We start from the raw sequence: 15,232 nt of genomic DNA, 5'->3' as shown, positions 1-15,232 counted from the left end.
ATAGAGGCAAAGGTCCTTTAGTAAGTTATGATATGCTTATAAGTTAAGTTTTTAAATTAGTTTTACTTTTACTCTTAAACTGCTTAAGTAATGGCAAAATTAATACAAAGACCTAAGTGTTGTAAACACTTCCACGCGAGGATCTCCTATTATTTATTAACTTTTGTGCAATAAAGAACTGTTGTCTCACAACTTCAAGTTCAAATTATTCAATATATACCAAAGTGAAAAATGTACTAAGTGTTTATTGTTTATACTTTATTGTTGATTAAATGTGAGTATCATAGTTTAGTATTGTATTCTAACATAAGTATAATAATGTTTTTTAAGTTATTTTCAATTATTTTATGTAAGGTTAAATATGTTTTATGACAGTTAAAACATATCTTTGGATTTGCAAAGTGTAAACCATAAGTTCTTAATAAGAAAGTAAACTTTAAACTTATAATATTTGATTCTTTAAGATTTTCTTTACACTTGACATGTAATTGTTTGTTATCCAAATACTTTGAAAAATAATCATCAAACTTCATTATGTTTTGTAAATTTACAAGTCCAAAGATATAATAGTTAAACTTAGATAAATTTGCTAAAGATAGATTTTTTTTTAGCAGCATAAGTATATGATTTTTCAGAACTTAGACTATTTCTCTAGTTTTAAGCTTCATTAGATTTTTACAAGTCCCAACAGGGAACTTGTAAAATTTCTATAAATCTCAATAAGAGTAAAACAGAAATTAAGATAAATGAAAAATTGATACACATAAAAATAAACACTATTCTTATAAAAACTAACAGAATGGTTAAGAAAAGAGATAGTATACAGATAAACACATTAGATAGGTTAAACATTAAGAGATACAGAGGTTAAATAAAAGGTTACGAGTGAGTGGGTGTGCAAAGTCCACTGAAAACCAGATACTTTGCTGCTCTATTTATACTGAGATCTTAGAATGTTCTAGAATTTAGTTAATGGCATAATCTGATGCAATCCTAGCTTTTTTGTGCAATAAAAAGTATAACAAAACATCAGTTTTTGTCATATAATAAAGAAGTTTCTAGAAATTTACACATGATGCAATACTAGCTGTTTATGTATTAAAAAGCCTAATAAAAACTTATACATCAGTTTTTGTCATATAATAAAGAAGATTCTGGAAACTTTCACATGATGCAATATTAGCTTTTTATGTATGACAAAAACTTATTCATTGGTTTTTGCTTATATAATTAAAGTGTTTCTAAGAACATTCTAGTATCTATATACAATTACATAATACAAAATAATGATGAAATTATTGAATCACAGTACAAAAACTATACTTTTGTTTCCTACAAAAAGTCTAGAATATTCTAGATATAAAACACAATTATATAACTTTGAATTGTTGTGCAATCCTAGTTTTTGCTCTTGTTAAATTGTAGCAAAAACTGCACTTTCTGTGGGAAACTCAAAATATACTAATACTTGGTTTTTTTTTTATTTTAAAACTACAATTCTTTTTATGTTTTTTTTTTTAATTTTTTAGAACTTTTTTTATTTAATTTACTGGACGTTAGTCAAATTGATTTTTTTTGTGTATTTTTTAATAAAAGTAAATCATCCTTCCCTCTATGCATAAAAAACAAAAAAAAATTTTCAATTGACGAGGGTGAAATCATTTTGTCTATGTTTCAAAACAAGGGTAAAAATTAGAGCAGGAGTCAGTCTCAGGATACTTCCACTTGGAAGAGAGACAAAAAGTAAGTTGAATCCTGAGTCACTGAACAAATTTCTGATATTGACCAGAGATAAATCCAGAAACCTATCAACGTTCATTTTTCCCTCCCCTGAGAATTTAGCTCTAATCTTTGAGCGAATCTCGTCCCTTGTATGGGGCATCCAAAAAATGTCCTCAGGGAAATACCCATACAATTTGAGACACTGGGCACTCATGTACCCAGAGTCCACGAGATATAACTCTTCCCCTTGACTAAGAAGCACATTCAAGTCTCTAGGATTGTCCACTGGTACAATCCCATAGACCTTATCCACGAAGGTACATGAGTCAAGAATCTCCTGATCTTGTGCTCCAAGGCAAATATATTGGGAGCTGGGTATTGTTGTAGGACAACCATACACTTGGATCAGGTTTGTCTTAGTCTCATACAACTTCTGGTAATAACTGCTTCTATAGTGCTGTCTAATTATTAATTGATTACTTTCACTATCTTTAGCATAAAAGAAACAATAGTGGGGTGGGGGTGGTTGAGCAAAGAGATGGATATACCTCTTAGTCATGCTTTGTAATGCTGGCCTAAAACCCCCGCTACTTATGCTTGCCTGTTGAACTCTATGGATTCCCCAAGTTTCCCTAAACCTACTGAGAAGATTGAGTTCAACATTATTTTCGTCAATTCTGAGCATGCAAGAAAGTATAGCTGCTCTTTTTTCAACTGCCCCTGTGAGTACAGCAATTTTATCGTAGTAGAGATTGTGTTTGAACAATGTTTCACTATCTATGTCTGTCAACTTATAATTGAACTTTTGTGTACAAGCTAAATAAGGTGTTAGAGAATAACTTGCTTTAAAAATCAATGACGTGTTTGTGATTTCTGACAGTGTTGATTTCTCAGAAAAGGGGAGTGAGAAGTAAAAAGGTGAGTAAAGAGCCCGCCTATTCTGAATCTTTCTTTCAAGAAGATTTTTCTCGGCTGGAGTGGAAAAAGACGTATTACAATTATCGCTGATGAGGACAGGGAAGGTTTTTCTATTCAATCTTGGACTATCAAACTCCTCTAGAATTTCGAAGTCGTCAAAATCCTCAGCTACTTCATACGAATTTTCACTAACCTCCTTGTTCTCTGATTCTCCCTGACCATTCTCCTTGTTGACAACATGATGACCATTTGTTGCTGCAGGTGTACAGACCTCCATGTCTAAATAAAATATTTTTTGGTCACCCTGTTGTTAGATAATATGTTCCTTTAGTCTTAAAACAACTTCATTATAGTAAAGTGTTTTTAGGGTGTTTTCTCCATGATGCCACTTTTAAGAAATTGGCTTATTGACTTCAGTTATGAAAATGATGTGCATGATGAGAAAGTGATGCTTTACACTACACAACCCAATCTATCTGTTAAAGATGCGTTGAATATTAGTGATTCCTCCTATGTTGATTTTTCCTCTGACTACTTTACTACTTTTCCATCTTCCCCTGACATTCCTTTCTTGGAATCTACTTTATAAAAACCAGTTCTATTGCAAGAAACTCTAAACCAGCTTGCTACACATCTATCTACTGATAACTCAAAGTTACCTTCAGTCACATCTGAGGCTTCAACAACTGCTCCATCCTCTGCATTCTCACCAACCTCATCAGCTTCTTTGCTTTCAGTAGGGTCACTCTTATCCTCAGCAACCACTTTAGAATCTGATGTAGCAACGCTGTCTTCTCCGTTGCCAACGTCCACAACTTCGCCTCCATCATCAAGAATGGTCTCATCTCCGTCCACCACGATGATTACTTCAGGTTCCGGTCCCTCAATTATCTCTATGTCTACCTCCACCTCCTCCTCTCTCCGGGTCTTGGAGGCAGATTCTGAGGAACTTTCTGAGCCTGAAATTCGAAAAAATTTTAGGACCCAAGAAATGGTTTCAACTCCTTTTAAAGAAGTGAAATTGGATCCTCTAACCACTTATCTACCAAAAGTTCCTACCACTAAACTACCTTCTCCTAAACTCAGTGGTAAAGTTACAAATAAGCGAAAACTTAAATCTGGTCCTCAAACCCAGGTTGGAAACTTTACTACAAAAACTTATAGTTTACCAAATATTCCCAGTTTTACCCCAAAACCGAGTCCTGCCTATAACAAATCTATCCACCGTGATTATGGTTTGGCTGCCAAGAATTCCTATCAGTCAATTTATGAAATAATCAGCAGGTAAATTTTAAAAGAAAAAAATTGTTTACCTATCATTTTTAATAAAATGTATTTTTTTTTAGCCCAGGTTATTTCTCCATTTTGGTTATTGGTGGTACAATTCTAGTGGCCCTATTTCTTATCCTAATATTACTTGCTTTGCTTGCATTGGGTAAGATTTTATTTTATGCTATTTTATGAAATTAATTTGCAGACTTTTTTATTAGGTGCGAACGATTTTATAGTCTGTTAGTCTATATAGATTATATATATTTATGATACTATTATCAAAAAGATCAAATTTCAATTTTTAAAATGGCCAATATTGATCGCGTGTGTCCAAAAAATTGTAAGAATAAGATGGAAAAAATAAAATTAAACCAATAGTTATTATTTTTAGACTTTAATTTGGTTTATTTTGCTTTTGTTATATTTTCTTTTACTTTAATTAAATTTCCTTATTCATAATGTCGTCTTCGTGTATAGGTTTCGCGATTTTCATTTTTCAAACTTCATAATTATCAGTGGCATTCTTAATTTCTATTGCGTATTTACTAGAACGGTTAAATTTAAAAGAAAACTTATTATTTTTGTTGTTAATTGATTTTTTATTCGTAGGTCAAAAGTGTACTAAAAAGATTAAACGGCGTTCCCAGCAGAGTCAAACGGCTAACTCAAGAGTTCATCGTGCTACCCAGAAAAACCTTGATCCTACCAAATATTTTAATACTACTAATTTTGGCCCCAATTTGTCTACTATCCCTCCTGACTCTGTTGTGAATAATCTGCAGAAATCTTTTTCAGTTTAAAGTTTACTTAGTGTTTCCTATTGTTCTTGAGATAAACTAAATTCATACTTTCTATTACAGTTTAGATTTTCATCTCTTGTGTAACTGAAAAGTACCAACTGCTAATAAGTTTTTTTTACAGTAGTGTCAACAAAACAATTAAGCCCTGTAAGAACTATAAAAAATTGCCAACCTATGTTTTAACAAGGCGAATCCCCCTACTATACAGTTGTATATTATCCCAAAAAAAATGTTCTTTAAACACTATTATCTCTCTACTAATATTATCAATGCTTAAACTAATAAACACAAACATTAGTATAGATTATGCTTACCTATATATCTTTACTAATAATATCAATAGATAAATTAATACCTATAATTATTGAGTTTAGATTTACTTACCTAATACTGTAAAAATTTATAATTTCAGATTTTTTTTCAACAATGAGTATTCCGGATGGAAGTTCCCAGATGATTTTAAATAAGATTAAAACAATTCTTAATACTCTTCTGCAAGAAGAACGCAATGAGGCTACGACCGATAAATTATTCCTTGCTGCTGTTGCCCTTGGACTTTTGGCTCTCGGGTAAGTTTATTATTTTATTCTCCCCCTCTATTTCATTACTAGAACCAAATCCCTTAGATCCCCTTTCCTCTCTTAAATATTTTAATTCTGACATTTGCTTATTTGCATTCTCTGCCCCAAAACTGCGTATGGTTAATATTTTTGGATAACAGCTTTTTAGAAATATCATTTGACCTATTTTTTCACCCTTTTGGATGACATATGTTTTCCCTGATAAGTTATGAAGTATGAAATAAACATTACCCAAATAATCAGGATCTATGATCCCACCAGTGCATATTATATTTTTTAAACTTAAACTTGATCGCTCCCTAAGCATAGTAAAATGACTTTCGGGTGGTTTAATTTGGAAACGCAGATCTATTTTGACGCAATTTCTTGGTAAAATCTTTATTAATCCAGGACTATAAAAGTCCAGACCTACAGATAGCTTTGTAGCCCTGGTAGGTTTTTTGATACTAGCATCTGAAGTAATTACAGCTGTCATTTTTTTTAGAACGGCGGCGGTATTGAGACTATGTTTTAAGAAGAGAAGACAAAATATTTCCCAACCAGGTAAAGTTTTTTTTTATCTCCTTTCTAATATGTTAATGACAATTATAAAAAATATGAGTATAGTAGTATAGATTATAATTAGATTTTTATTTAGTTTATGGTATTCACATCTGTTTAAAACCCAATATTCGCTATAAGTGATGTTACAGGGATGTAAATATTCTTTAATAATCATTTAATATAATTTAGTTAATAGTCTTTTTATATTTTAGATCCCGAACGAGACGAGAATCTAGAGTTGCGTCACCATCACCAATCCCCTCGGACAAGTCAGGCAATAGAAATGCTGCCCCAACCCCCTGAGATAAATCTAGAGGTATATCAAATAAAGCTTTTATATCTTCTGAAAGAAATTTTTATTTTTACTTTTATAAAAGTCATTCTAAACTTAAATAAACTTTGATAGACAGTAGGCTATTTTTATTTGATTGCATAGAATCCCTGCTAATTATTTATAGGTGTATTAAACTAATTATTAGCTACCTAATTCATTAAGTTTTACTTCGCTTCTGTAACTTTAATATACTAAAATTTTATACTAGGTTTTTGATAATTAAATTTCCTTAATTCAACTGATTTAATTTACTTCCTTCTAATTTACTTTAAACTCATCAAATCTTAAATACCCTTTCTATAATATATACTGACTTTTTTTTTCTGATCATGTATACTTTCAGATATTAAAAACATAAATTCCTACCTAATAAAAATTTTTATTTATAGACTCGTCTAGCGGCTGAACTGGAACAGTCAAGAAACCCTTTCTTGCTGCCCGTGAATAGAGTAAGAAAAGTTTTCCTTATAAAACAAATCTTAACTACAGTACCTAGCTTACTATATGTGTAATTACAAATTTTATAAAAGTTTTACAGTATTTTAAAATTAAACTTTTCACCTATTATTCTTCTAACAAATTATTTGGTAAAGCTAGTATTGTTTTTAGGTTTTTAAAGTTTTTCATTAAAGTTTTAACTACGTTAAGAAGCATTGCCCTCTGTACTTGCTTGGCTAAACGCATATTAACTTCAATGTATTCAAAAAATGTTGTTGACTTATTTAAATCATCAGTTTGCTTATTTTTTCTAATGCAATGTTTACTTTTTTCCTTATTCTTAAAGCTATTAATTTTCTGCATTAATATTAATCGGGTTTGTTGAATAAGCCATAATAAAATTTCTTCCATGAGTCGTAAATCTCTATTGGAAGCTCTAACTATAATTTCATCCCTGTCCCTTAAATTAGAGGAGTTATGTCTAACTATAAGTTTATAGTTCTTTAGTCTGCACATCTTAAAGTTTTTTCTAAAAATTAATTCCTTATTACAGTAAATAAATGCTAATCAATTTTAATTTTGTTTCAGATGGTTCCAAACCCCAATATACATAACTGGTAAAAACTCTGCTTTCGGACTTTTTTTTTCGGACTTTCAACTTTTGGACTTAATCTGTGATAAAAATTGTGATAAAATATACAAATTCAAAATTCTCTAAATAACTGGTAAAAAAAACTCTGCTTTCGGACTTTTTTTTCGGACTTTCAACTTTTGGACTTAATCTGTGATAAAAATTGTGATAAAATATACAAATTCAAAATTCTCTAAATTTCACCACCAAAAATCTCATAAAATTAGTGAAAAAAAAAGTTTTTTTTAAATCAAAAGAAATTCTTCATAAATTGTAACTAAACATTTCGGTTTAAAGTTTCTGGCTTAAGTGATAAATATTATTTTTTTTTAACTACCTCAATAATTCAAACATAATAAACTACCTCGTGTCTTTTCGTGATAGTAAGCAAACTAAGATCTCAAAGTTTAAATACTTATTATTCTATTTTCTTATATAATTTGGCATGTATAATAAAGATTTCAAAATTTCGAAATTCTTCCATCAAATTCTTATAAAAACAGTGATAAAATTATAAACTAATGTAATTTATGAATAATATTTTGTTTTAAAGTTTTTGGCCTAAATAATAACTATATTTTTTTTAACTACCTCAGAAAATTCAATTTTGATAAGCTACCTTATATATTTTTTACTCAAATTTATACTTTAAAAATTGTAAATAACCTTTTGTTTTAAACTTAAACTAAATCTTTCAAAAATTGTAAATAATATTCAAACTTAACTTAAATACAGTGTTGTTTTTAAAACGTGATTTAACAAATATTTGACTTTCTCAGTGGTAAAAACTTATTATTTTTTTTAATTAACGCAAAACTTATAACTAAATATTTCGGTTCAAGCTTTCGATATAACTTCAAGTTTTTTTTTACAAAAAATGTTATTTATGTAATAATCTTTTAATATACATCTTGTTTATAGGAAAAGTCCTAGTCTAGATAATTAAAGAATTAAGTTAAGCCTGCTAATTGGATAAATATGTTTATAAAATCTTGCTTCTTGATAAAATTTCTCTACTATAAATATTCAAAAAAATTTTTTTTTATACTTCAATTCTACTTTAATTACCCTTTTATATCCTAATATATCTTAACCTAATCTTAATCTAACAAACTCAATATATAAAGTCTTATTCCAATAAACTTAATTAAACTTTCTTTTGGGGAGGCATTTAAGTTCAAACTAATATTTCTCTTACACTAGAATTTAGTTTTTAAAGTATTGTCCTCTCTCTTTCTTGTAGCATTTGTTAAGATCTTTACAACCTAGGTGTATTCAATCTTAAGTAGGTGTAGATATTCTACTACAGCTAATCAATTTAATGATTATTATATAGTTGATTTTCATTTTCGAGATATGTGAACAATTTTATTTAACTAAAGGTCTTTACAACCTGGTGTATTTAACCTATAGATAATGTCATTCTTTTTGTTAGGTATTCTTTTTGCCATTTTTAGAGGGAATATACTTGGGTTCCAAAATTGTACTGCTTAAAGAAACACTAGAATTTATACTTTCATTGCCTCAACATATAAGAGTTTAATTAAGATGCTTAAAGGTCCTCTATATTTATCTATTTATTTAAAGTTTAAATTTTACTTTAATAATTACTTAGATAAAATTCTTTTTATGTTTTCAACTAAAACTCAACAGTTATTATATTTGGAAAGAAAAAACTGGCTTTGTTAAATTTAAATGAAATAAACTTTCCTATATTGCTCTTTAATTTGTTGAAGATCATAGGGAATATTACATTAAAATATTTTTCTAATTTTACTTAGGAATCTACAATTTCGAACGTAAATCTAAAATCTTTTAATTAGGAAAAAAAATTAAAGGAATCTTAATAATATTTCAAAAAATTTCACTATGTAAAAATTATGACAAAACTTAAGGCAATAGTTCTACAATTTTGTATTACATATATCTAGTTCTAGACTCCTTCCTAAAACATAAGATCCTATCTAATGTAAGCTATATACTCTATCTTATAAAATTTATTGAAAATTTAAATGATATTATAAAATAAAGCCTACCAGAAAATCTCTTCATTCTTTAATCACTTAAAGTTTTATGTTTCACCGACAAAAGTTTGTTCTAGACATAACTGCTTAAATAATTTTTCCGCCTTATATATTAAAACCAAAATATGATTGAAACAAAGAAAAGTTTTTATTTGTAGTCTCTCTTTAATCGAGCTCGGTCTTTAAAATTCTATTACAATGTTGAAAACACATATGATATTAGTTTTAAAGTTACTCAATATTTTCTGAAAGAAAACTTTTAATCGAAAATCCGAAAACGCTTAAAACTAGTTAATAATAACAGATGTTTCCATGTATAGGGATGAGATACACCTTACTTTGAATATTTTAAATGCATTGGAATGAGATACACTTTACTTTGGATATTTTAAATACATAAGGATGAGATATTTTCACCTTGTTAGATTACCTATTTTGATTCAACTGGTTTTTTTTTTAATTATATTTTATATTTCCGAATAGATAATTTGCTTTTTAGGTTATCGACTGGCAGAAGAATTCTACTGGAAGGAGAATAACAAATGGTTAAAACATTGTTTTAACTAAAAGTTGTCACCCCCCCCCAAAAAAATATTGTAAAATTTACTTTTAAAACTGATACTTAGAACTACTGTTCAACTATAACATTGCTTAAATTTTAACGTCTACTTCTAGATCTCAAAGGTATTGTTTCCAATCTGTTTATTATAAGTTTTTTAGAGCTATTTCGAGGCTTGTAATGTGCTTTAATTTTTTCATATAATTCCTTGGATCCAACTCCCAAAAACGCTATTGAGGTAAACACAAAAATATTAATGAATATCTGATAATATGAATTTTTGAAGTAGTTACTTATATGTTTAATAATTGTAGCTTGTTCCAGATTACTTCTGGTATTATTAACTTTTAATTCCAATAGATGTCTTTGATCAGATGTTAACGAGGAAGAAATTACTTTAAAATTAGATTGTCTTTCTATTACCACATCTCCTTTGTGAGGTAGATTAAATTCCAATTTCCCATTAAACATAATATGTACCGGGTAATTTGAACTATTTAAATCCTTTTGAAGCCCTAACACAAATGCTTTACCTATTTTATCATCATGTTTAAAAAGCAAAATTCCCTCGTTTGTTATTTGAAATAATTTTGTATTGCTAATAAACAGACAATATTGAATAATAAGGTCAAATTTCTTATCATTTATATGTTTCAAACAAAAAGTTATAGCTTCATTTAGTCCTAATTGTTTTTCATCCTCAGTGATAAATTTAGCAATCTTTTGATTTTCTGTATTGTAGTAATAATAAGCATCCAAAGAAATTCCCGAGTATGGTATCGCAATCAAAGAATTATATTTAATTTTGTTTGATAAAATATTTAATTCTAAATAGAATGTTGGTTTACTATCAACCAGACCTGATCCTATAAAATTGATATTTACTAAGTCAGAGTGTTTATTTTCAGGAGTCAATTTTCTTCTAAGATCATTTGTTACAACCCCTTGGAAACAATATTTGAAAGTTACAATCCAATTTTCCAGAAAACTTATTAAAATTCTTGCAGGAATATAGAGATTATTAAATGTAAGATCTACCCCTCTAATAAAAGTATTATCTTTTTTCATTGCTTCAGTTATGGAAGGTATAGGTTGAAAAGCTTCCTTTAAATATTTTTGATGCATCTTAAAATTATCCAAATGAAAAGATTGTTTATTTTCATCTATTATATAATTTACTTCGAAATCTGAGTTAATTTGTTGATCTAGAGCTGTCATATGCGAAATTATTATATCAATTTCTTTTGATAATTGATCATATCTATTTGTAAGTACAAGAAGTTTATTCAGACTAATAGCTATATTTGAACCTTTTGCTTCAATTTCAGCATTATTAGTATTTAGTTCAGTTTTTAAATCATTAAAAGATGTTCGGAAGAGTGTGTTTACATCCTTCATATTTTGGTTGTAGTCAAAAATAATCTTTACCACCGATTTAGTCGAGTCTAGGTATTTATCTCGGTTTATTTTTTCATGATAGAAAAAATCTATCACATCTTCTGAACATGAAAATGTTATGAAAATAGCCAAAAATATGATGTTCTTCATGATGAAAAAGAATTTTTTTTTAAGCCAAAAATGTTGTTTGCTGTTATATTGTTGCTCGTATAGTAAAAATAATTATATTTAAAGCATGAAGTAATCTATAGGAAGTTTAAAATAAGAAATTGACACTTGTCATTGTTCATCTCTGGTTTGTGTTTAATAGATATACCACAAATAGAGTGATCAACAAAAATTTTAAATTTTATTTTACTTTAATAGAACTAAATATTTTAGATATCATACAATGTATTTTATCTTCTTATTACACTAATTAAAACCTTTATTATTACTTAAAATTATAAAATTAAAATTTTGGACAAAAATTTAATTAAATTAGACTTAAAAGTAATGAACCTACTTTATACTTTTTGTTCGTCTGTGTGTAAGTCAAACGTTATTTGTTTTGGTGTTTCTCCAGACTTTTCATGATCTTTTTGCTTTTGTTTTATTATTCCTTGTAATTTACTTCTTGTTATAGGCATTGAAGTCTCATCAATATCATCATTTAAAATTTGGTCCTTTATTTCACTATCTGAAATTAAATTTTCAGGTTTAGGTTTGTCAAACTCATTTATTGAATCAATAGTCAATTTATCCAATTTTTCATCATTTTTGAATAATTCAAAATTTAAAGGTGCTGATGAAATTAATTTCTTAATTTCTTCAGTGGTTAGATTTATAGGTTGCTGTTGAGCAATTTCTTTTATTTCTTTAGGTAAATCCTTAAATTCATCAGAAAAAGGTATATACTTTTTGAAATGATTAAATGGCCTAATTATGGTCAATTCATCAACAATTCTAGATATCCAGGCTGAAACTGGATTTACTTTTACAATAACAAAAGGTTGAGGATGATAATATGTTTTAAGAGGTTGTGTAGTACCCAATATTTTACTCATATCCTTTACAAAAATTACATCTCCTACTTGGAATGATCTAGTAACCTTATTTCTATTGGCTTTGTCAAGTCTATTATCTCTTTCCTTTGTTATGAAATGTCTCACGGAATCTAGATTTTTTGTTAAACTTAATTGTTGTGATTCAAATGTTTTTACACTACGAGAAATTATAGGGTGAAATTTTGGCACTAAAGGATTATCTAGGAAACATTTACTTAAATGAGACTCTGTGCCAAATACTAATTGATTAGGTGTAAAACCGGTTTTTGTTATACGACTGGAATTATGCAATTGAGCTATTATAGATGGTAAAAATGTCCAATTAAAATTAGGTTGATTAGATAATACTTTTTTCATTATTCTTTTAACTAAACCCACATAACTTTCCGCTGCTCCATGTGACATTCCAGAAAAACTTGATGAATAAATAAACTGACACCCTAAAAGAGCTAAAATTCGTATTGTTTTATTAGAACTAAATAAACCGGCATTGTCGCTAAAAACAGCCTTTGAGACTCAAAGTTGTTTATTCTCAAAAAATATGTTTACCAGGTGTACCTAAAATACTTTTTACTGATGCTGCAAGTGAAAAGTATAGTCAATACTCTTGCGTTTTAGCACAAATAGTACCAGCAAAATTTTCAAAAAACTTTGTTCCATCTTACATATATTTAGACGATCCTACCCATAGAATTATTTTTGATTTAAAATTACCAGTGAAACCAGTTCCTCTTAAAAAAGATAACCAAACAATCAAGGATTATTTAATAAATCTTGAGAGTAATTATCCACCTGAGTATGAATATTTGGATGATGATACCTTGGGGTATCAAGAACACTTTAAGATCTCTTTATCCGTATGTTTAAAACTTATGTTGGAACTTCAAAATTGTGTAACAAAATTTGAGAGTATTTGTTTTGACCTACAAAAACATATTAGAGAACATATTATGTATAACCATATTCTGGATACTGAACATAAAGGTAATAAACTAAGTATGAAATTATATTTAGAGGACATTAAAAAGGGTGTACTTAAAATAGATACAGGATTACACATTTTTAGCGCACTTTCAAATGTACTACATAGGCCTGTAACTCTTATTAATGCAACAAATAAATTCAATGGTAAAAAACTTATAAGATTTAATAATGATAAAAACAAACCTCCTTTTTTCTTTTTATTGTATGAGAAAAATTCGAATCTTATTGTTAGGCCTACAATTTTAAATAAGCACTCAGAATATAATATAGGTAAACATAAGGGTTCTTTTGAAATAATTTTATATCACTCAAAAGTAATTCCTGAAGAAATGAGAAAAACTAATATTATGCAACTAGAATTGTATGCAATTTTAGGTTCATTACAAGCAACTAGAAAAATGGTTAATTCTGATGAATTATTATTAGCTTGTGATAATAAATGTCTTTATTATCTGTATAATCAAGATGTTAAAGACAGCCATACTAAAATTAATAATTGGGGAGTTAAAATAGAACATGATTATCCAAATTTAGGTTTAGTTTTTATAAAATCTGAAAATAATCCAGCGGATTTTTTGAGTCGCGTTTTTCAAGTTAGTAAGCCTGAAATTCAAATCATTTATTTGAGCAGTTAATTCAAGCAATATACGGCCTAAGTTATTATCAATAGTATTATTAAACTTAATATCTTGCTTTAGTATCTCAACAGTATCATTCATATCATTGACTAAGTCTATGTCTTCTGCATTTCTAGACATAACTCTTTCAGTAATATTAAACTCAGGGCTAGTTTCATCTTCTACTAAATCCTGAGAAGAGATTGGTAAACTTTCTAAGTCCCCTTGTCCATCGGACTTAATAAGACTTGACATATTTCTCAAATAGTCAATATCTTTTTCCCTACTTTTACTACGTTTTCTTAGTGATTTCATTTTGAATAAGTATAAAAAGATCCTTAATAGATGTTAAGATATGACTGACTAAAACCACTATTGGTTTAAAAATTGTAGGGTCAAAAATTAATAAAGTAATAAAAAATATAGATGTTAATGAAATTATTAAACTTGAGATACAAAAATAAAAATTAATTTTGCTGGCTAAAATTTCTTTTTAATTAAACTTGAGATACTAAATTTTAAACTTGAGATTTTAAAATTTGAGATACAATTATAGAAGTTAGTCTAACTGATATAAAACTTCTTATTAAAGCTTATTAAAGAAGCTAGTCTAGTTGATATAAAACTTCTTAAAGGATTCCTCCCAATTTTTCTTTGGTACAATAATGCAAAAAGAAACCTTTAACTCAAAACTTGCTGCAGACTTATTATACAAATGTAAAATTACTCTAACTGATATCAGAACTTATTTTAAGATTCCTCCCAAAAATTTTTTTTGGTACAATAATGCAAAAAGAATCTATCTCTAAACTTGCGGACTTAAAAATGGAAATATATAAAATTTTTATAATTGATATAAAACTTATTAGAAGATTCTTCCCAAAAATTTCTTTTGGTACAGTAATGCAAAAAGAATCTATCTACACTCCTTTTTATTTATCTTACCACCTGTCTGGTACTATGATGAAGCAAAGAATATATCTCTTGTAGAAGTGAATCAAGCAATAATTTTTCAGATATATTCTTACCAATTTCTAAAAAAAATAAAAGTTAATGCAGAGACTTCACTCTAATTTAATTTGTATGTTCTTACAAATTAACTTATTCACTATTGAAAAAATTATATATGTAAAAATTTTCACTTCACTTTTTAGTTGTATTACTTTGCACTTGCACTTATAACCTTCTGAATCTCTGTATAATGTAAAACCTGTTCAGCTTTAGTTTTTTTTTTGATGTAAAAAACAAACTAATATGCACCCCCCTCTACACCAAAAAAAAATATTGAACAACCCGATGTTGCACCAAATGATATGTTTTCTCCCAATTCTAATAAAACATGCCAAGTTTCAGATCAAGAAGAAA

At 28.1% G+C, this 15,232-nt stretch overlaps 2 protein-coding genes across 2 annotated transcripts in view; both read right to left on the bottom strand.

The window, feature by feature from the left end:
- Positions 1-14,874, bottom strand: part of LOC145327453 (activating signal cointegrator 1-like) — a 130,755-nt gene extending 115,881 nt beyond the window's left edge. The window contains exon 1 of the mRNA XM_080171002.1: positions 14,851-14,874. The gene's annotated coding sequence lies outside the window, so the exon portion shown is untranslated. The remainder of the gene's footprint in view (positions 1-14,850) is intronic.
- On the bottom strand, positions 1,615-4,091 carry LOC145327783 (uncharacterized). Its single transcript, XM_080171339.1, has 2 exons — positions 3,300-4,091; positions 1,615-2,919 (listed from the first exon to the last, which is right to left on the bottom strand). Exon 2 carries the CDS (start codon positions 2,915-2,917, stop codon positions 1,640-1,642), a length of 1,278 nt encoding a protein of 425 aa, XP_080027465.1. The 5' UTR covers positions 2,918-2,919; positions 3,300-4,091; the 3' UTR covers positions 1,615-1,639.
- Positions 14,875-15,232: the final 358 nt, after the last annotated feature.

This window comes from Acartia tonsa, chromosome 9 (assembly GCF_053477335.1).
Source record: "Acartia tonsa isolate MP-2025a chromosome 9, ASM5347733v1, whole genome shotgun sequence".
Lineage (NCBI taxonomy): Eukaryota > Metazoa > Arthropoda > Copepoda > Calanoida > Acartiidae > Acartia > Acartia tonsa.
This window is presented reverse-complemented; position numbering and strand designations above follow the sequence as displayed.

Excerpts from the sequence above, each read along its gene's own strand:
- LOC145327783 (XM_080171339.1), bottom strand. The coding sequence starts at position 2,917 with ATGGAGGTCTGTACACCTGCAGCAACAAATGGTCATCATGTTGTCAAC.